The following is a 23492-nucleotide window of genomic DNA, read 5'->3' on the forward strand; positions in this document are numbered from 1 at the left end:
AGCCAGCAGGCAAGTGTTATTTACATAAACTTCTGGTGTACTTACAAACTTTACAATCCATCGTTTTATGAGTACATAACCTATATATACTAGTGTAGACCTTTGGTATCATTTCGGGCATTATTAGTGGGGTCATTTAAGAGATACAAACGTGGGTCCATTAGCCCCGCGCTAAGCTATTCAGCTGATAACGCTACTCTACGCTAACTCTCCCAATGTTAGACCCAGGTGAAAAAAGCTTCTGGGGGGGTGTTTGGCTCGAGGTCATGGTGCAAAGGACCCTAGGGTGAATTACTCCGAACCATCACTTTAAGACATACTTTGATCAATTAGTAATTTGGCAGTAACTCCCTGTTGAAGATCTCTGTCGTATGACAATAGGAAAGGCGTTCCACAGAGTTGGAGCAACCATTTTAAAGGCATGGTCACCTTTTGATTTGAATTGAACGTGTGGTACGACCAGTAACCCTGGTCAGAGAACCTAAGGGACCTACTGGTGTAATAAGGATGGAGCAGGTCAGGAGCCTGAGCACGCAAGGCTCTATACGTCACAACAAGAACCTTAAAGGCCCTGACACAGCAAGGTGGCTGTCGGTCTGAGTTGGGCCGACGGTGAGCGACTGTCTAATTTCTGGCCCAGACAAGGGCGACAAGGGACTTTGTCGCCACTAGTCCCCGGCCGTCGACTTGGTGTGTCAGGGCCTTAAAATGAATTCTGAACTTGAAGCCAATGTAATATGATATATTATATAAAACAATTATCCCCATCCCTTTGATTCTATTGGAACCGTTCTGGGAATAAGGTAAACCAGAGCAGAAGTGAGATGTGCTGAGTCATGGAGGTGTACCTGGTGATGATGGCAAGGTGTGGCGGAGCCATGCAGGCGCCCATGAACAGGACCACGTTCTCGTGCCGTGTCTGCCTGTAGTTCATCACCTCCTTCTTGAAGAGCTTCAGGTGGTCCTGGTTGTTGCCGTCCACCTCCAGCAGGCGGATGGCCACCTCGCCGTGCCAGCGGCCCTTATGCACCTTCCCCCAGCGGCCCTGGACATCACAACGTCAAATACGTCAGCGGTGTTCCACACAAACGTTGATATTTGATGTAGTGTACTAAGATTTAGTAGGTCTTGTCAAATGAATGCAATAATAACGAGTTAATGCAAATTCCTTTTAACGGCATAAAACTTTTTGACGCACAATTAATACTAGCACATTTTATGATTTGGTTCCTCGGGTCGCTCCGTAGTTTGGGAAATCAGGAAGTGATGCAGCAGTAAAGTTGAGGACAGTGTTGCCATCTTGGCAACTTTCTCGCTAGATTTTTCGACTTTTCAGACCCTCTTACCGATTTTATTTATAAAAAAACAACTAGCGACTTATTTAGTAGGGGTGTGAAGCTTCACTTGTCTCACGATTCGATTACAACTACCCTGTCAATGATTCAAATTGATTCGATATCACAATGCATCACGATGTGTCACCTCCTCAGTATTATTATATATTGCTACACGTGGTTTTCATCAACAAATTCAAGAAAGTCAGACATATGTAAACTCCCCTTTTTATTGTATCTGCTCTTAAAAAAGACACTTCCTGAATGTAGCAGAGTCTGAACACAGCAGACAACAGACAAAAAGGCAGAAACTAAAAAGCAACGACCAGAAAATCAACAAGTTACATCAGCAGGCTATACTCTGTCTGCAAGTCTGTCTCTGCATTGATGCAGAATCGTCCAGGTCCGCATCGCGATGCATCGATGCGACGATTCATTTTAACACCCCTATTGTTCAGACCATCACAGAATGGCAAAATATACAAACCTCCTTGAGCAGAAATTAAGAAAAGTGTCCATTGAACCGCAAGTTGAGTTTCAGAGCCCTTCCAGATGGTTCTCTCGACGAGACTAAAGGTATTTGCATGTACAGTCGATGTGAACTGATGTCGATGTGAACCACCGGAGTACGTCCAGTCTCAAATACCACTTGAGTATTAAAAACTTGTAACTAATCGCAAGTTAACTATGGACAATCATGCGATTAATCATGATTAAGTGTTTGAATGGATTGACAGTGCTAGTGTGTCGGGTTTTCCTCTCTGTCTCCACCTTGCCAATGAGCTCTCCCAGCTGCAGCTGCTCGTATGGGATGTCCCACTCCTGCAGGTAGATGCTGGTCTGGCTGGCCATGCGAGTGAACGGGCCCCTCCAGCGGCCGACGGCCCCGCGGCGGCATATGGAGGAGGGCAGCTCCTCCAGCCCGTCCTCCTCAGACTGCTCAGTGGGAGCACTGTTGCCCTGGTCAGCTAATTCCTCCTCCTCCTCCTCCTCGTCCCCCTCGTCCCCCTGAAAGCAACCGAAGTGATCATGGACTGTTAGTTAGTTAGTGAGCCATTGGAGTAAAACTCACTTTATAAAGTGCTTTAAGGGAAGAAGGATCAAATCAACAACAAAAGCAATGTGAGAAACAAATTGAAGTTGGAAAGCATAATTCTAAGTTCATAGAGTGCTACATAATAGAGATGGGGACTCGAGTTTAAGTCGCGCACACAGTAGTCTATATCCACGACCTTCCACTTCTGGGATTGCTCCGGTGCCGCCGGAAATTCCGACGGATGTCCCTCTTTTCGGCCAGATGTCCGTCATCTTCTTCTTCCTTTGTGTTGTAATTTTAAACTCCGGTGGATTTGTGAGGACTATGGTTAACTGCTCCTCAGATCTCTGCAGGGTAAATCCAGACAGCTAGCTAGACTATCTGTCCAATCTGAGTTTTCTGTTGCACAACTAAAACAACTTTTGAACGTACACATGTTCCAAAACATGTTCCTTCACGAGACAATTTTGCACCGAGGCTCTGTCCGGCGCTTATTATTATTAAGATGATTGTGATTGGTTTATAGAAATGCCAATAAACCAGACCACGTTTTTCTCCCGTAAAATATGTAAAATACTCTGGTTCAGAGACTTGAGACTTGTACTCTGACTCAGAGACTCGGGACTTGGACTTTAGCTAAGAGACTTGGACTCTGGCTCAGAGACTTGGGACTTGGACTCTGGCTCAGAGACTTGAGACTTGGACTCTGGCTCAGAGACTTGGGACCTGGACTCTGGCTCAGAGACTTGAGACTTGGACTCTGGCTCAGAGACTTTGGACTTGGACTATAGCTCAGAGACTTGGGACTTGGACTTTGGCTCAGAGACTTGGGACTTGGACTCTGGCTCAGAGACTTGGGACTTGGACTATAGCTCAGAGACTTGAGACTTGGACTCTGGCTCAGAGACTTGAGACTTGGACTCTGGCTCAGAGACTTGGGACTTGGACTCTGGCTCAGACACTCGGGACTTGGACTCTGGCTCAGAGACTCGGGACTTGGACTCTGGCTCAGAGACTTGGACTCTGGCTGAGAGACTTGTGAGCATCTCTGGTACATATTAGCAGCTCATTGGGCGTAATGTGACAGCCCTGATGGGTCTTTTTCTCCAGAAGTTTTTGTCCAGAAGTCAACTTCTTTATTTCATAATGAGTTCAAGTACATTATTATATGCATCATTATTTCATAGCCAAAGGGGATGTCATATTTGGCTGTCCAAAAGTTATTCACTAGTGCGGGACTTTCCCTCAGAGACTGATGACAAAATACGGCAGTGATAGAAAGAAAGAAATATGCTTCACAACAGTACATTTACAAGTGCCGTAAACCACATATGCATACCATTCCTCTCAATAACACAGGCAAATAACTAAGCCTTTTCACTTCTTCTTTTTGGTGGTGTAACTCACCCCTGCTGGCTCTGCTGCTGTCAGCTGCCTCTCAGTGACGGCCACCTGGGACACTCTGAGGGAAGAACCACAAGAATTATTATTAAGCTCTGTACATACTGTACAGATACTGTAGGCTACTGTAGAGTATCAGTCTACACGGGCCATGCACTTTTTATTTACTACTGTATGTATCCTCATTTATCTACTGCGTATGCTACAGTATATTCAAATCTGATCAACACTGGATTTTTTATATTGAGACATGACATTCCTTTATACATATCAGCTGACCTATATGAAATGTGGTAAGTTGATATCAGCCAATAGGGTACCTGTGTCGCTCTCTCTTACCCAGATTCATAGTGGCTGCCAGGATGTTGAACAGCAGTATATGTGGAAGCAGGAACATCTGTTGGAAAATACAACTTCAGAATACTGCCCTACAAGAGTGATTCTCACCATTCAAAAATGTTCCATACATACTTTACACGTTACTTTATGAATATAGAACACAGGATTTGAAATGCAAAAATGGTCAAAGTGGTCGCCAGAGCCTCAAATTGTCTTCCCATTGAGCGTGAACTTGTTGTCCTTCCGGGTCTAAATGCAACACTATTTTTTAAACCTAATTTCAATGACATTACACTTAATTTTTGAGTTTGAAAAAAAGCAGAAATTATTAATTATTTTGACTAGTAGTTAAGATCAGAGGCTGTTGAGTAAGTTTATGTCCAATTTAAAGTTGTTTTTTCAAATTGAATTTGAATTGAAATTGAATAGAACAACCAAAATTCAATGGAAGTAATCATTAATTTTACCTTGGAAGAATGTTGTATGGGTTCCATACAACTGCATCCAAGTTATTTGTGAGCTCTCACGGTCAATGTCAGTGATACGTTCATTTATTTTACTTTGCGATCATAAAGTAATGATTTCATGACTGTAGTGTAGTACCTTGAGAATGACTACTGGTTAACTGGTAGTAGGTATCTAATGCTAGCTCCATTGTCTCACAACCGACAAAGAGAAATATGTAATTGAGAACTATGAAAAAAGAATGGTCTACATTCAAGCAGCATTGGCTGAGATTCCTGACGTACGAGTCAACTCCTAAAACACTGGATCCTATATTTCCCAAAATCATAGACTCACTGTAAAAATAATGGACAAAGCTTCTGGGCCTGAAAAGTGAAGCCAATGTGAATGTGCCTTAAAGCTGCAATCTCTCCCTAACTTCCAGCAGGGGACGACTCCACTGGTTTAAAAAAGACGTCTGTTTCTATAGAAGTCTATGAGAAAATGAGCCTACTTCTCACTTGATTTATTACCTCAGTAAACATTCAGTGCGTTTACATGTGGTTTAAAAAAACGATTATATTCGGGTTGAGGCAATACCCCCGATTTCTCAAACGGCATGTAAACACCTCACCCCGATTACAATCAGAGTTCTCATAACCTGGTTAACAGAGGTAGAGAACTTCTTAAGTAACCGGGTTATTCCTGCATGCATACACCTTAAGATTAAGGTTAAGCGTCTGCACATGCACAAAATGCCCCTCCCCACTCCGCTGGAGTGCTTTTAAAACCGGACATAATCCGTCAGCGCTGTGAGTCGTAGTCGTTGCTATGATAGCATTGGCCAAGCCAAATCAGCAGCAAGCCATCAGCAGCAAAGAGCCTGGGATCTATTTGTTTTACTCCCCGCCGAGGCAGCAGCGGACATCTGGAGATGGCTAAACCGCGTGTCCATCTCTGGGGCTGCCAATGCTGTGTCTCTGAAAAAAAGTGAAGGGACCAAGCAGACCCCGCTGTGGCAAAACCATTCCACGGTTACTGCTGTGTATGTAAATGCACTGAGAGACTTGCTTCAGAAGGTTTGGAAATCAGCAACATCCCCCCATTAGTGTTGAGCATAGCGCAGCGCCATGGAAACCATGAACAACACTGGCTCACCTCAGCTCCAGCCTCTTGTCCAAAAAAATAGTCACGTCCTGCTTTTGAAAAAAACAAGATGGCTACGGCCATATTGGCAAACTGCAAATTTGCCATGCCACAAACTAATGGGTGACGTCACTGATGCTACGTCCATTCATTTTACAGTCTATGCCCATAATGCAGTGTTAAATGTACACAGTCAAACATGTCAAACTCCATAACTTTAGTTTGCATCGCAGGCTTTCTGTAAAATGTGTGTATAAAAAGTCTCCTAGCCCAAACTGAGTCAATCCCAGCAAACCATCATCATATTCTTTTGTTCAGACTTGATAAAGCTACTCATCAGCGAATATCTATCTTTCTGAAAAGCAACATTTTTGAACATTCTCAGGCCAAAATGCGATTTTTGTTGCAACTGTTTTTTTTTCAGGAGTTGATTCTTCTGTATGGTCATTTAGGATTTGATGTTTGTGCTGCTGTTATTAAACTGTACTGCATTATACAGTTTCTAATATTTGGTCCACCCCATTTAAATCAGAGACACTAAATATTATAAACATCTCTCAGTACAACCCAATACAATGAGTGTATTTATTTATTTATATTTATGTCCTGCCGGTTGCCTCAGCTGTAACACACTGCTGTGAAGAAGAACCTGTATTGTTGGAAGTGTGCTTACATTACACAAGGCGCGTGTGTGTATGTTTGTGATACCAGTGACAGGGTGATGACCTGGGAAGTGGAAGCGACTGTCCCGGGAGCCCTGCGGCGACGCGTTGGGTGGGGGTGTGGCGCTGACACTTGGGGGGTTGTTCTGCTGGAAATGTGCTGGGGAGGAAGGTGTGGAGGAGGTGGCTGATGATGGGTTACTGCTTGAGTCCAGATGGTTTAAACTGGGGGGAGGCTCCTGCTAACACACACACACACACACACACACACACACACACACACACACACACACACACACACACACACACACACACACACACACACACACACACACACACAGTAAGGACCTTCCATTGCCAGCAGTTATTTCCTGTACACCAACCTTGACACTCTCTTCTTATGTTTTCCTACACTGTTACCTTGAGAATAAAATCAGCAACAGCAGTCCAAACTGAATTCCAAACATATTCTAATAGAAAAGAATCCTGTACTTACCCTCTTGTTTATTGCTTTTGGTAAAGTGCCAAATTGCAGTGGGATGTTTGCTGTCTGATCAATCCGATTATTGATATCGGATGGCACTGATTCCGCCCTCCGTATCCTTGGTACTACAAATCACATGAAAACATCAGCTAATTTTCTATCACATTGACTCTTAAAGGATAGGTTCACACATTTTTAAGTCTGTCTGAAAACAATAAATAAGTGCCTGTTCCCAGAGTTTTATAAATCGGCATCATTGTGGAGCTGGAAGCGCACACACACAAGCCTCATTTCCACTCCCACAGTTGGCCATAAATAGACATAGAAAGGCCCTTAAACTCTGTTTGCATATCGATAATTGTGCCCGCGCCACCACGCATTAGACCTGTCAGTGAGAACTATGGCAAAGAAAGTGCAGTTTCCCAGATTGTGTCACATCGGTGAGGTTCTCCAACCGGGCCAGAACAGCTGTCATTACGCACGGCTAGCACCCATACCACTCACGTCTCTGCAAACCATCATCATAGTAAAATCTCTGTCCCACTAAACTAATAATAACACAATCAAAGTTGTAGAATGGCTTTAATCGAACTCATCCTAATAAGGGCCACACTGGAAAAAGAGAATCACCTCAAGGGCCAGACATGTAAAGTTTAGTGACATGTTTTTATTTAATCGAAAAAGTCAAAATATCTTTGACTTTATTACTGCATGTCATTTTTTATTCTACATTTTTGTCGACATAAAGCCCTACGAAAATCAGGAAAAGAGTTCCTTGTTTTTACAACAACCTGTTTCACAGCCTGAATATGAAAACTCTCTGCTTCTGTGGGAATTTCTGAGTCTCAAAGTCGGCAAATTCTGCTTGAGTATCATGTAATTACAGTTTGAAAAACATTTTCCCATGTTTTTGGTTTGGCGCACAATTAGGCGGGCCAAAATCTATTGTAAACCTTAATTAATAGGTGTGCTAGATCTAAATCTGCAAGGGGCCGGATTTGGCCTGCGGGCCTTGAGTTTGACACACGTGGAGTAGACTAATCCAGGTAATGCCATCACTGCAGTTGTAAACCCAGGTGACTGTGATTTATGGAAAGGATTTGACTTTTTAACTGCATTTGCAAATATGCGAATAACGGTAATGACCTAGAAAACGTAAACTTTGAACAAAATGTTTTAATAGATGACCAGATGTCTTTTCACTGCAAATCACTAAAACACGCCAACAACAAATAAGAAAAAAGAAAAGCAAAATAAACAACCCTCTTATCCATGATATCATTTTCATTTGAATCAATCTCCATCAAATCCTAACTTTCCATCTAAAACCACATGCCTTGCATATGTTTATTATCACTTTCTATTGGGATCAACCCAACCATTTGTGCTTTCACTGTCACTGGAAATGTTCACTTCAGTTGGACTCTTGCTCCGCAGTAATGGCGGCTTCACTAGACAGACACATAAATCACCCGGATAATTATACACATAACTGTTTTTCCTTCAATATCCTTCAACATTCTTGAGATGTTATGAGCTGATATACTCATACAGTGATTTACTGGAGTCTTAGCAAAAATAGTCAAAAAAGTCAAAGAAAGAAAAGGCGTTGAGCATGGCTTACATGTGAGAAATGATATCCGACATGAGGGAGCATCTTTGGTACATTTGTTGTGGCACTTCAACCTGTGAACAGATGGATATGAGACCATAAGAAATACAAGTATAATCCAACAGAGTGGGGGAGATTATACTGTATTTACACTCTCTTACTTGCAGTGTTTGCACTTGACACCAAACATCATGCTCTTGCGGCACACTTGGCACGTCTGGGAGAGCCAGGACTTGGTTGAAAACCTACAAAAGAAAGAAAGAAAAAAAAAAAAAAACTCACATCCCTATCTTCTATCAACATTTGATTCGGAATAATTCACATAATGGCAATTTGCCCCTAAATTCAGTCTCTGTAGTATTGAATGTAGTATCTGACATTCAAGTATTTTACATAACATACTGAACCTAGGAACATAGGAACTACTAGTGGACCCTACAGGCTGTGATGTTCAATATAACCCAGGACAGAAAAAAAACATACTGGTGCTATTCCTAGAGCCACTTCTGAGGCTAAAAAAGTAAAGTTGATCCTAATAGCGATGCTCAAGGAAAGGTCACAGGATCATTAAAATCAAATTCCTGCCAACCTATCTCATGTGCAATGTACATTTTAGTAGTAGAGTGTCTGCAATTGAAAGGTTTCATCTTCTGGAGAGCATAAGGTTCTCAGTAAATGTCCTGACTTATTAGCTTTTCTGTTTCCTGTATCCAGCAGAAAGGTTTGTGTGACAGGGGCACAATAGAGAAGGTCAGAAGGACAGCTGATCCTCTGGGGACCATGACAATGCTCTGCAAATCTTCTTCAAATCGGACTTTTAGTTGTGTCGGGCCATTATGAGCCGATCTACAAGATTAGAATTGCGGTTGATTGTTGCAGTAGCTACTCTAAAGTCCAATCAGCGTCATGTCACTTGTTTTAAAGGGGTGATAGAATGATTATATAGGGTATTTCACACTGTTCCTTATGGTCTCCTAATGGGGTATGTAACATTAGTTGGGCTGAAAATGGCCTGGTTGATATTTTATTGGCCCTTATGCATCCCTGTGTTTTGGCCCTATTTGTAACAAGAGCTTTTCTTCCAAATATGGTATGGTCATGAATATTTAGATGAGCTGCGCGCTGCTTGGTTGAGCCTTAGCCCCGTACACACACATAGAGACTCGCGCTGATTGGTTGAGCGACTCGCCATACACACGCATTAGAGGTCGTGTGCTGATTGGTTGAGCGAATCTCCAATACACAGACATTAGAAACGCGACAGAATCTCATATTCCAGACACTGCAATGTTTCCTTACCAAATTCACTTCTGAGACTTTTTTATGCGAGAAATCAACGATATAAAGCTCAAATATGGGCCGTTTTACGAAAATGGATGGCTAATTGCAAATTTGGTAAAACTGTGTGTCGGAGTTCAGCTGCCTGTGTTGCTGGCTCGCCGCCCGGCCTGCCTTCCTCCACAGACCCCGGCTTGCTGTGAGCTCGATTGAGCTCCGGCACGGCTGCTGCAGCCCACAGCACCTCATACCCGCGCAAAGTCACCGTTTGGGCTGGTGGACTACTACCAAACGCCGCTGCCCTGACAAAGCGCCAGGGCCTGCATCTCCTCTCTTCCTGCTAGCTAAATGGCCCGTGTGTGAGAGCGCGGTCAGCGAGCTTGTTACACCAGCAATCTCTTACCAAATGTTACACACATGTCACGCCACTTAGCTATACAACATCTAACTATATGTTTTATAAAGCTAACAACGGTGTCCGATTTCAAGTTAATGAATATTTGTGAGCTGTAAGGGTTTTGTTAGCTGCGACTGTCCCTTCAATCCTATGTGTACAGATTGCGGCTAGTTAGCTTCATTTTTGGTCGTAATTCGAGTATATTTACAGTTTGAATTTCGTCACGCCACTTATACAACATCTAACTATATTTTTTATAAAGCTAACAACGGTGTCCGATTTCAAGTTAATGAATATTTGTGAATTCCAGAGGAATTCTAAGAGGAGGCTAGCTAGCTCTCATTGATAGAGCTACATCCAGCCGCAGGCTCTATCAATGAGACGCGGACAAGCGGCGTTTATTTTCCCAATCGTTTGTTTAAATAACTCAACACATTATAATTACACACATTATAAGATTAACTAGAATCTGTGGTAAGAGAATGCTGGCGTAACAAGCTCGCTGACGGCGCTTTCACTCACATACACCGGGCATTTAGCTAGCAGGAAGAGGGGAGTTGGAGGCCCTGGAGCTCTGTCAGAGCAGCGGCGTTTGGTAGTAGTCCACCAGCCCAAACGGTGACTTTGCGCGGGTATGAGGTGCTGTGGGCTGCAGCAGCCGTGCCGGAGCTCAATCGGGCTCACAGCAAGCCGGTGTTACACCGGGGTCTGTGGAGGAAGGCAGGCCGGGCGGCGAGGCAGCAACACAGGCAGCACCGGCCTCTGAAGTCCGACACAGTCGGACAAAATTTGCAATTAGACATCAATTTTCGTAAAACGGCCCATATTTGACCTCTAAGTAGTTGATTTCTCGCATAAAAAATTCTCAGAAGTGAATTTAATGGTAAAATAGCATATGAACAATGTATACATTTTCTGAGATCTGCGCGACCTAGATTCAGAAGACTACAGTACCTGATCTCAGGTCAGTTGTGTAGCCTATGTAAATGTTGGGGCGTGACCGTTCTCTTAATACACCCATGGCTGTGACAAAGGTTCCGGTTTTTGGGAGGTTGACGTCAACTTCCAGCTTTGTTGGGATTCGCCCGTTTTCAGCGGCAGTTTCAAAATATGAAATTTTCATAGTAAAAGGGTGTCAATGGGATTTTGAGCTTCTATGTATGTCCTATTTACCCACCAAACTGTCGTTATTCCACTATGACAGGGTAAAATCGGTTTTGCATTCTATCACCCCTTTAAAGTAACCCATTGCTATCTGGGTAAACTAGCTGTCAACATGCCTTATTGCTCTCTGGTAAAACACTATTCTGGGTCCCAGTGTTCTGAAGGAGTAAAGCACAGAGTGACTCTAACAGCAGCCATCCGTTTCAGTTAATGATATCCACAGTGACAGTGAGCGTCAGCAACTGTCGTATTGAGAACTGCTAAACTGTGTTTCGTTGTTAGAAAACAATGACAATAAAGATATATTCTATTCAAACACAGAGGGCCCTTTTTTGTGGTGGCGCAACAACCGGCCACTTTGCAGGGGCGTGTCCAGGGAGTGGCCACTCCATTATCCTTAACTATGTTTGGCTATCTGCCTGCAGCCTGGAATTGCCTTTTTTATGTGTATTTTCCCCCAATAAGAGTTCACTATTAAAAGATTGATATTTAAATTAAAACAATGCAAAAGTTCTAAAATTCCCAGGCTAAATTTCGTTTGTAAAATGGCAAAAAATCTCCCAGAAACTGACCCTTTGAAACCCTACTCTTAACACACAACTATAAATGCCCTTTAAATCCCTGGAGTACCCCTTTCAGTGTCTATCAAATGTCTCCAAACTGTTTGTGAGTCCAAAGCATGAAGTATAGTAACTCTGACATTCTCCTATAAAGTCTTTGATTTTAAACAGGACAGGTGTATAGGGGCGCCAGTAACTGACCTGTGTGTTACAGCCAAGCCAATGTCCCTCCTCATCGTCTGAGGGGAGCTCCTGTGCATGGTCACATCTGTGAAGAACATTAGAAAGTAGTATGTCAAAAACACAAAAAGAGACAATGGAGAAAAATGAAACAGAATCCCTGAAGAGCCAAAGGACAATAAGAGCAGGAATCCAGGCCAGTATCTGTGACGGGGACTCACTTTCCAGCTGGGTGGGGGTGGCAGGCATGGTGTATGGGGCTGAGGCCGGGACAGGGCCTGGTGTCCGGGCAGACAGCAGCGGTGACCGCAGCGCCGAGTCCTCCGGTGGGTGCCCGGAGCCGTTGATATGAAGAGCAGCCAACACTTTATTCTTCTTACAGGCTCTGCAAGAACAGAGAGCAACTCACAACTACCGTACAGCTGGGGTAAAAAAACTGTCATGTCATTGGTAGCAGGTAAACCAAAGTGTTATAGTTCGGGACAGTGGTGCCAGCAGGATTCTATTTAAGTACACACAAAAACTGCCCGCCCGCTGAAGCGGTTTACTGCGCCAGAAATCAGCTGTTATAATATCTAATGTGTATGAGAGTGTGCTACCAGCGTACTTTTATCATATCGTGATGACCAGATGGTTCGGATGGTCCGGTGAATGAATGAACAACACACAGCACAGCAACACGATCCACACTAGCCCAACGCAAGTAGCGCATTGGAACTGACTGCCAAGCTAACTTATGCCACAGCCGGCCAAATTGAGAAAAGGAAAGCCACTGACCTACCTTATAGGTTCCAGACAAGGCGAGTGGAGGGTCCGAGTTTTAAACTGATTAGGTGTAATGTTTTCATAACCCAATGTGTACTTCTCGCTTTCGAAGTGGTAGACATGTGGCATCATTTCTAGCTACCTACATGTGTTTTAATAACGTGTTTTACCTGCTAGGCAGCAGGGTCTAGCAGGTCTAGCAGGTCTGACCTTCTCAGCACCACCTCTCTCTTTTCTTTTTTGGCTTTCCATCATTAGACCCACACACTGTCTGTTAACGTTACTGATAGACTTCCAAACATGACGAGCAAAAAAAGAGGTGTTCTATGGCTTTACGTCATAGGCCGGCCAGGGCTATGCCATTTGGGGAGGGGCCGCTCACTGATCCCCCTATATTTCTGAAAATCCTAGACATGGTTGTGGCCTGCACTTCGTTAGTGCTTTCTGATTAGCCTGTGTTTGTATTGAAATAAGAGGCTGCTGCAGTCCGCCGTACGGGTTGAGCAGAGGCTGCACAGTTTGACCAGCGGGTGGCGGCCGCACACCAGGCCACTGGATGGTGTTGCTAAGAACTTGCAATGTATAACTATTATCAGACCGGCCCTCGCGAAACACTACCGGCCCACCGGGAAAAGTCCCGACTCTCCCGATTGCCACTCCGCTACTGCCGGTCTGGGTGAAAATCCTTTCAGGATTGCAGGGAGATTTGTTTTGATTTGTTTTGTTGTGATACCGCGAGTGGCCACTGGACAAAATTGGCTGCATGGCTGAGCGCTCTTCCTGGGGGCCTGCACCCACTATATAAATCCACACTTGAGGGTTATCATTACTATAATATTATCATGGAAGGTGTGTGTTTAAATGTTGGTTGGGAAAAACTTTGTTTACATTTTCAAAACAGTGTGATTGAGATCATATGTATTAATTTCTCCAGCATTCTCCTTCCTAGTTCATTAAAGGTGCTGTAGGTAGGATTGCGAAAATCCAGGACTTAGCCAAAAAAATTGAACATCGACAACTTCTCAGTTCTTCCCCCCTTTCCGCTAATGCCCAAAACGGTCTCCTAAGCCCCTGCCCCCATAAGGGAGAATGAATGCATGTGCATGAGCAGTGATTGACCGGCAGTCAGATACGCCCCTGGCCCTGATTGGTGCATCTGAACAGGGAGCTCTGGATTTTTGCAAATCGCACTACAGGCTGTAGGTGGTGCCAGAGGAGCTGGATTTTCTTTTTTTTAATGACCTGCTTCATGTAGTTCTACTGGAACATAGGGTCAGTTTCAGCAAATGTGACAGAATGTTAGTTTTATAAGTCTTACCTACTGCACCTACTGAACAATAATGAACTAAAAGCTGAACTATTCAGCTAGTCTAGTCTACATGCATACATCACACAAGTTTGCCTTAATTACAGGCTATACCTGAATACAGACGTATGTTAACAGTCTTTCTCTTTTATTAATGTTTGATATTTAGTAGCTCAAAGGTAACGCAATTTTTCAAACAGAACATCTACCATCTTTACCATATACACATGACTGCATATCAACTTTAAGACCCACTTGTGTGCTGCAGGATCCTCGATGCGGTTGGCCAGCTGGGACTCTTGACTCTTGCTCCTTGTCAGTGCGATGTTGGGGAGCAGCTGCAGCAGTTTTCGGGACGGTGGCGGCGGTGTGTGGGAGGGCGTGGTAGTGCGTGTCTTTGGGGCTCGAGTTGCCGGAAGGGGGCTTGGCTCCAGGGTGAAGGCGCCATCTGAACAAGGAAGCACCGATATGGAGATGGAGCGGGCGTGGGTGCTGGTGGGCGGCAGGGGGGTGGAGGGGCTATCAGAGCTGGAGAGGGGGCTGGTGGAAGAAAAGGCATCACTGTTCTGTCGGGACTCAGAGCTGCAGGAACCAAAGTCAGGCCTCGGGCCAACTCCTGGAGTCAAAGAGTCAAGATCACAAATTAGAGAGTAGTACACAAGTAGAGTCACACGTTACAAACAGATGGTTTGAGTTGGTTACTTGTGAAATAATATCAATTTTATTACAGGGTTTCTGCATGTTTTACCAAGTCAAATTGATGAGTTGTTAAGACCTTTTTAAGACCATTATGAATTAAATTTAAGACCTTTATCACAACATCAACTTAGCCCTCAATTAATTTTTTAGCTAGTATCGCTAAACTTGCACTTCCCCAAACCTGAAGAACAAAATCGGTTTTATGTCTGTGGTACAATCCGAAAGAGACTTGCACCAATAACACGAAAGCTGATTGGCTGCAATATAAATTGCATGTTGGTCTCATTTTTAGTCATAATATAATGAAATTATATCTGGGCTAGTGAAAGAAAGAAACAACAAAACAACAGAATAAATGAAAAAAGAGCATTCGAGGTAGCGGTGCATGGACGTAGGATAATTAAGACCTGTTTAAAATGATTTAAGACCTAGAACACAATACTTCAGCTAATTTAAGACTTTTTGAGGCCTAAAATTTGTATTTTGAAATTTTAGACTTTTTCAAACCCCACAGAAAACCTGTATTAAATGAATGTATAATTAAAATATATTATAACCCCATCTGAATTTAATTCAGCTACCTTTTACGACAATTGTTTTAAATACCTTCTAGTAGTCAAGTTCAAGTGTAGTACACGCTGTAGTATAATGTACATAGAACACTGAAGAGTCATTATTATTACACAATTATTATATTATTAATAATTAATTAAAAACAACAAAATATTTTTTTTTTTTTTTTTTTAATCTACTAAAACGCGAAAAGCAAGGATTCAGTTTTGGTTTTATAAATTTTTTTTTTTTAAAAAAATTTTTTTGTTTTTGATAATGTTTTTGTGTAGGAGCTGTCCAGCAGGATAGCCCAAATAAAATAACTACAGATCTTGACTCATTTCGAAGCAAAATATTCTGTGCAATCCAGCTTTTGAGGTTTGGAAAAACAGCTGAGGAGTAGTGTCATCAGATTTTAAAAACCAAAACAAACAATGCAGGACCCACTCACTTAATGATTTTCAGTTACTCAAACTTCTAAAAACCTACTATAAATGGCACACAGTGAACCTGGGGTTCTGGTAGCTGCTATACTGAGTTGGTAATCCTATTCTGATTTTAAATCAAGTGTCAAAAAACCCACAAAACACGGTATATGTAAAATATTAAACCAATGTGGCTGTTACAGTGTTTTTCCTGCATAGGGACATTTTTGGCGCTCCCCAAAAAGAGGTTTTAGCCAGCCCCAAAGGAAGATCACCAGCACCAAAATGACAAGAATTGAGAATAAAAATAACTATTCTTCCACTATCTCCGAATGTGGTTAAAAGGAATTCATCAAACAACCGTTAAACAAGCACAACATTGAATACGAGTGCTAATCTCAGTTTTACCGTACAGAGTCTCTCCCAGTGATTTTTACGGCAGTGAGATGATTCGATGCATCGATTATTTGATTAATTTCAACACCTCTAGTTTAAATATTGTTCTTTTTTAACCAGTTTTTTTTAATTGGGGTTTCATTTACTCTAGCATACTATGTATTTTTGTTTATCAAATTGTCAGAAATAACAGGAAAATGCATAGACTTCTATCAAATAAGACCTTTACTGTACGCGGACCGATCATGCTTACTGTCATGCATAGTTCCCTCCCACCAAAGGTCGATTCTGAGTCAGGAAAAACACTGTGTTAAATATATCACATAATAACTTATGGGAAATTGAGATTAAACAGAATGAATAAAACAACCCCCAATACTATTTATTGCATTTCTATTTCTGTAATACATGTTTTGCAGTTCCTATGAATGACGCCTTCACAACATGCACGGTTCCTGGTTCACATGTCAGGGTTTCTGCGGGGTCTTAAAATGTCCAAAAAGTCTCAAATTTAAAAATAAGAATTTTAGGCCTTAAAAAGTCTTAAAGTCGCTGAAGTATTGTGTTCCAGGTCTTAAATCATTTCAAACAGGTCTTCATTTTCCTAAGTCAATGCAACGCTACCTCTAATGCTCACTTAAATGCTTGCGCAGTGCTTTAGAATGTTGGTTTTTTTATTCTGTGGTGTTGAAGTTCTTTCTGTCACTAGTCCAAATATAATAGGCTGTATTACGACTACAAATGAGACCAACATGCAACTTATATTGCAGCCAATCTAGACACCAGTACTATAATGCCAGTGAGCAAATCTGGGAATTGTTTCAGACAATGTTTCCGGACTTTGACATCTTTGACTTTTTTTTTTTTTTTTTGATATAGGTCTTAAATTTCATTCATAATGGTCTTAAAAAGTCAAAATTTGACATGGTGAAACTTGGTAGAAACTGGTAGAAACCCTGACCTGTGTCATTTGCACTCTTCAGACAAGAGAGGGCGGCAGTGAGGCGAGAGCGGTCTTCTGAATTGGAGCCCATGCGTCTCATCATGTCCTGCAACTCAGAGCTGGAGTTCTGCAGCAAGCCGTCCACTGAGAGCTTCCCTGCTGCAGCCTGCAGGGGACAAGGAGGATGTCTCTGTTAGTGACAGAAAATCTGTTAGAATAATCAGCAGCATATACAGAACGTAACTATGAGGTCTGGGTTCCTGTATGTTTCTCTTCTTTGTCCCATCTGTAGCTGTCCTTGCAATCAGCTTAATGATCCATTTTCTGATCTGCTGAATCTCTAGGACGTAGCGGACATGGGGTACGTGGGGGACACATTTTCTTGTCGGTGCCCTCTGTCCCCCGCACTTACTACAGGTGTGCGACGCGACGTGCATGTTACTCAGGTTATGTCAGTTGATTGATAGACTCATATAGAAATAGGCAATAATTAAATAATATATACTAAAAATATATTTAAATCCTCCCCCTGAACAATCTGTCTAGCCTGGTCCTACCAGACTCTGGTACATTTCATTTGTACAGAGAGTCTGGCCACTCTCCATTGACAAGCGTTAACTTCCTTTAAAGGAACACGCCGACTTATTGGGAATTTAGCTTATTCACCGTAACCCCCAGAGTAAGACAATCAATACATACCCTTCTCATCTCAGTGCGTGCTGTAAAGCTGTCTGACGGCTCCACCATTAGCTTAGCCCAGCACAGATCCTGCAGGTAACTGGTTCCAACTAGCCTACTGCTCCGAATTGTGACAAAAGTGACAAAATAACGCCAACATGTTCCTGTTTCCATGTTGTGATTTGGTACAAGGCGGCGTTAAAAAACAACGTAACATGAGACACAGCCATCTTCTATCCGTAAACAAACCGGGAACTATATTCTCAGACAGGCTTGCTGCAAAGCAAATCACTCCGCCCAAGTACTATATTCTTCCGCCTGAGAATATAGTTCCCGGTTTGTTTACGGTTAGAAGATGGCTGTGTCTCATGTTACGTTGTTTTTGTACACACTGTGACTCTACAAATCACAACATGGAAATAGGAACATGTTGGAGTTATTTTGTCACTTATTCGGAGCAGTAGGATTACTAGAACCATTCACCTGCCTGTTCTGTGATGGGCTGATGCCGCTGGAGCCGTCAGACAGCCTTACAGCACGCACGGAGATGAGAAGGGTATGTATCGACTTGTCTAACTCTGGGGGTTACGGTGAATAAGCTAAATTCCCAATAAGTCGGCGTGTTCCTATAAGGCGGGTACTCTGTTGAAGTTTAAAACTATTGGATCTGCCATAACCAATCGCTAACGTTTGGTCGTGACATATGTCATGCGCGTGTGCAACAAGAGGGGAGATTATATTTAGCATTAGCATCGCTAGTGTTAGCCTTACTAACACTAACTCCTAATTTCCGTGCTCCGTGCTCTGCCGTCCGTCAACACCCACCAGGTCCGGATTTGTTGCGGCCATGACTGACAGCTGAAGTCACAAGGATACACAAATTCACGTAGAATAGAACCACAAAACCAACAACAGTTAGTTTCCATCCAGAGGAGTAGAGTAGAGTAGAGTTTTCTCTTGCCTCCTTGCCTTGTACATTTATGTGGGCCTAATAATCACTACTCAGCCCTTTGGTACCACCTAAACAAAAGTATTCATTTATACTTGTAGATGGTCATGTTGATGTAAGTGAAGAATGTAACAAACACACACACACACACACACACACAGAACAGTAATTATTGACAGTTCTAGAAGTAGGATGAAGTGTGATACTTTAGATAGAAATTGAGACTTGCCCTGACTTGTCATTTGAGCTTACTTTAATGTCGTTGTTGAATACTATGGATACCTAGGTTATTTGGTACCGAAACCAAAATAAACCAGAAAAAACAGTGACCTCATCATCATAATGGCGTAAGAATGGAGTTGGAGGAAGTTTAGGTTAAAAGGGAAGAGGAAGGAAACATTAGCAGGATATATTTAGCAGTATTACAAGTGATTAGTCTTTTTACTGCATGGCATTCTCTTCACAGGCTTGCTCATGTCATGTCATGCGCCTGTGTGGTGTAGACCACTAAATGCATTTGCTTATTCAAACCTCATTCTGTCTAAAAGTTACTAATCTTAACTCTGCTGAATGTCAAGCTTCCATCCATAGTCCAGTTATATTCCATAGAAGAGTGTGTACATCACTGGGTCTAAATGGGCACAGTTGAATATTTAACTCTATAATATACAGTGTGTCAGACTTCTCTTTGTGGCAGCAGGACAAGCTTCAACAGAGATTATGCGAGTGGAGAAGGGAAGGTATTCTGTGAAATGTTGGGTAACATGACTGGATTTCTGGAACAAGGACCTGTCAACAGGCTACTTTTTATTCAGTGTGAATTAAAAGCAAAAGCCAGGCTGTTATAGAGGAACAATTGGCCCCTTAGCAAACAAAGTAAAGAAATAAAAGCAAGTCAGTATCAAGAAGTATGGGGCACCGCATTTAAAGGGAATTTGGGGGGCAGTGTTAAATTAAAAAGCAGTCTACTGTCAGTTTGTTTTCTGAACTGCTCCAAAATGCCAGACCTGATGCAAGACTGGTTCCTGGAATCTGCTGGCAAACTGTGAAAACAAGGTTTACCCTACATTGCTTTATTTGACTGGAATTTGTTTTCTCAGCTCTCAGTGTGTGAGTGTATGTGTGTGTGTGTGTGTGTGTGTGTGTTCGCGCGTGCATGTGTGCATGCGCTAGTGTGTATATGTGTGTGTTTTTGATGAAGAGAATGGGAAGGGATTGGCTTAATCTCCTGACCACTGGCTGTTTCCTGCATTGTGGCCATAGTAAGTGAAATAGACATGCTGGGGAAACAAAGCCTCAGTATTTGCATGTGATGAATCTGAGAGACAATGACTACGTTTACAAGCTGTCAATTTTTGGGTTATGGTCGGGTTAAGGTCACTATTCGGGTTTCTGAAACATTCGGAATAACCCGTTTACATGCGTGAGCAGAGAGAGTTACTCCTGTATACGTGGCATTTGTAATGAAATGGCGATATCCCGACGTAAACGGCGACGCACGGTTAGCGTCTGGACGTAGCCTACGGACAACCTTAAGACGCAATAACTTTTGGGTCACCTTCTTATAAATCTCACTATCTCGGTACTTTCTGCCGTCAACAAAAGACATTATATTCATGGTTTTCACCACACTAATGAAGAAATTGGTTTCCTCCTCGCTCCAAAAGTGTGTTGCTGTGCTGCGTCTCGCCATGTTTACCTCTACTTCTTGTTTACTTCCGGTATACTGCGCGCAGGTTTTCTGCATTGACATATATAACTATATTATTATAGTATATAATTATTATTATAACTATGTTTTCTGGCACATACAAGAAGTTCCTCTACTCAAAAGACCAAGATTCCTTGCGAATAGAACATGCGCAGAACACAAATCAATGTTCCTTTTGATGGGGATATGCCGATACGCGTTTACATGACCAAAATTTCGGGTTAGAAAAGGGGTAACCCAGGTAGCATATTCGGGTTTTTAAAAACCGGAATATGAGCATATTCGGGTTTTTGCCAGTGTTTACATGGCCGTGCGCGACCGGGTTATTGCTAATATTTCGGTTTTGAACGGGTTATTGGCTGCATGTAAACGTAGTCAATGCTGAGACTGAATTTGAGGCTTTTCCCAACTATCTTCTGTGCAAAAATGCAATCTTTAAGTTCAGCTGAAACTAATATGAGGCTTCAGAGTTAAACAAATTACATGGGCATCTTTTCAGTGTAGAATTCCCCATGTCATGTGATCATGTTTCCACAGAAAGTGGGTCCTTGCTGAGCAACAGCAGAGAGATCTGTCCTGCTAGTTGCATGTAGATTTGTTGCAATATAACTGCCAGGACTGTTGCTACCATTGCGGACCCCAAAGTCATGTCTTCAGTAATTGTAATGACTTTAGTGTAATTTGGATTATCTTGTTTCTTTAGGTATTTGTTTCATTTCTATTTTTTATTTTTATTTTATTTGCTTATATACAAGTAATCAACATGAAAATAAATATGAGGCAATACATGACAGAGGTGCATGCATGCGTGGCTTGTTTTCTTGGGTCAAGGGCAAGGGTAATTGTATTTCTAGTTTGATTTGTTCTGGTTTGTTTTTTGGCCTTTGCCCACCCTGAAGTTAGACCAGGCTCCATGTCTGTCTCCTCTGATGCTGTAAATAAAGTCACCATATTCCAACCCGGTCTCACGGCAGTTTGTGTAAATATCAACGTTATTCTTAATCTATTGAAACGTGTTCACAGAGATGTTTTTCTCGTTTTTTACGTGTAAATATCACGTTATTTTCTCGGGGAAAGGACGCCAGGAGGCGGCCGAAAAGGAAGCTCCATAAGCCGGGAGGCGCCCGCCAGGCGGCCCGCCGCAATAACGGGATGGCGGAGGTTGGGTTTAGGAAAAACATTACGGGGAAAGGGCGCCTTAAACGCCGGGAGACGCGCCACAGTAACACGCGGGACAAAACGCCACACGCAGGGACGCCATCCCCGGGAAACAAAGCGCCACACGAGGGACGCGATCCTGCTCGCCCGGGTGAAAGTCCTGTGTTGTTTGACCCATCCACCACCCCGACCAATCTCCCTACGCGGATTTTCGGCTTTTTATATTACTCCCTACCATTTTCGTGCTGTGGCCACAAAATATGCTTCCCATTGAAATACTTTACTTAACATTTTCGTGTTGTCCACTATGTAAAAACCGACAAAAACGTCTCCGTGAACACGTATCAATAGATTAAGAATAACGTTGACATTTACACGAACTGCCGTGAGACCGGGCTGCATATTCAGTTATCTGTGATATCTGTGTGGCTGCTTGGAACTTGTTGAAGATGGGGCATGTTCATGTTGTGTTTTGGCCACCCCTAGACAAGGCTATGCATGATTTGGGGACTCGTCCTTTGTCTTTTCTTGCTTCGATTCGTGGTAAGTAAAGCAACGGTCCTGGTCGATGGCTTCGTTTCATAAAAGCGTGTTCCCTGTGCGGGCCTCTCGCAGCCTAAATTTAGTGTCTGAAGGAAAACTACAGTTGCCAAAATTCATGTGTAAAAATGCACTGCCAGTGACGGGTGAGAACCGCGAGTGCTTCTATTGTCATGTACTAGGTCACTTGATTGCCGTTTGTCCGGCTAGTGTGGAATCTACATAAAACCAATAAATATAACTGATTTAGGGGCCCCAATTATATATATATATATATATATATATATATATATATATATATATATATATATATATATATTTGACAGTGTAAATTGACATTGGCTGTATGTGTCCACAGTTCTCCAGCCAAGGCATGCTGATGGGTTCGAGCAGATGAGCTCTATGGATGGTGATGTCAGTCATTGCAATGCTTTTATCCAGACTGAAATACCTTGACCAATACTGGATAGACTTTCATGGAATTTCATCTTCCCCATCTTTATCTAGCGCCACAAGCAGGTGCCATTTAAAACTAGTAATTTAATGTCTCATCAACTATAGGATGAATTGTCATGGAATTTGGTTTAGACATTCATGTTAACACACTGACTGATTGCACCACCTAGTGCCAGTATTGTTTCATTTGTCTACAAACAAAAACCTTATTCCATCTTAATAATTTGTGTGTGCAGCATGAGTAGACAAACTGAAATAATAAAAAAAATTCTGCATAGTTTTCCTAGCAGACTGCTTGACAGAATGGGCGGAGCCAGATGTTGTAAAATTTGGGGCTCAGCCCAAACCTAGAGAGGTAGAGTAGATTTTTTTCCCCATTCATGGCAGCTATTTGCAAGCTATTTGATAAAAGAATGCCTAAAAATCATAAAAAAAAAAAAAATCATCCTGTAGAGCCTACATCATAATTGACCTCAACTGTCCTCATCATTCTGAAACCAGAACACAGCAAATGTTGAATATGGGCTGCTCTAACTGCAATACACTACACAAAGCCAGACATACTCTGAATGCCCTTGGTCTTGAGTTTGTAGTTATAGAGTTTCATGAGGCTTTGATTTTCCCAGAGCTCACGCCCCTAGATTGTGGACTTTCCAATGTCCATAATCTCCAATTCCTGTGGACAATTTTCATTGTAACTAGTCTCTCTCAAAGCAACAGTCCTTATGAAAACTGTTAATAGCGAGGTCTGTGGATTTTCCAGATAACCAGGACATTGTATCTGCAAGTATCTGCAGGGCCAGATACCTCAAGGACTAAGGAGAAGCATAATCCCCTACCATGTCCACATGGACAAGACAATGTCTTATGTTATGAG

At 42.5% G+C, this 23492-nt stretch overlaps 1 protein-coding gene across 4 annotated transcripts in view; it reads right to left on the bottom strand.

Annotated features, from left to right (window-relative positions):
- The window catches only part of LOC120548432 (kinase suppressor of Ras 1-like), a 72118-nt gene that overhangs the window by 7958 nt on the left and 40668 nt on the right, over window positions 1-23492 (bottom strand). For 3 of the 4 annotated variants that reach the window (XM_039784695.1, XM_039784716.1, XM_039784707.1), the window contains 12 exons: window positions 17142-17289; window positions 14364-14724; window positions 12259-12422; window positions 12059-12125; window positions 8620-8703; window positions 8471-8532; window positions 6859-6971; window positions 6427-6604; window positions 4111-4168; window positions 3778-3832; window positions 2106-2342; window positions 849-1045 (listed from right to left, as the gene is read on the bottom strand). In XM_039784695.1, coding sequence (XP_039640629.1) covers window positions 849-1045; window positions 2106-2342; window positions 3778-3832; window positions 4111-4168; window positions 6427-6604; window positions 6859-6971; window positions 8471-8532; window positions 8620-8703; window positions 12059-12125; window positions 12259-12422; window positions 14364-14724; window positions 17142-17289 — 1724 coding nt within the window. The remainder of the gene's footprint in view (window positions 1-848; window positions 1046-2105; window positions 2343-3777; window positions 3833-4110; window positions 4169-6426; window positions 6605-6858; window positions 6972-8470; window positions 8533-8619; window positions 8704-12058; window positions 12126-12258; window positions 12423-14363; window positions 14725-17141; window positions 17290-23492) is intronic. The other variant, XM_039784702.1, reaches the window with a different exon arrangement.

The sequence above is a fragment of the Perca fluviatilis genome, chromosome 2, assembly GCF_010015445.1.
Source record: "Perca fluviatilis chromosome 2, GENO_Pfluv_1.0, whole genome shotgun sequence".
NCBI classification, from domain to species: Eukaryota; Metazoa; Chordata; class Actinopteri; order Perciformes; family Percidae; genus Perca; species Perca fluviatilis.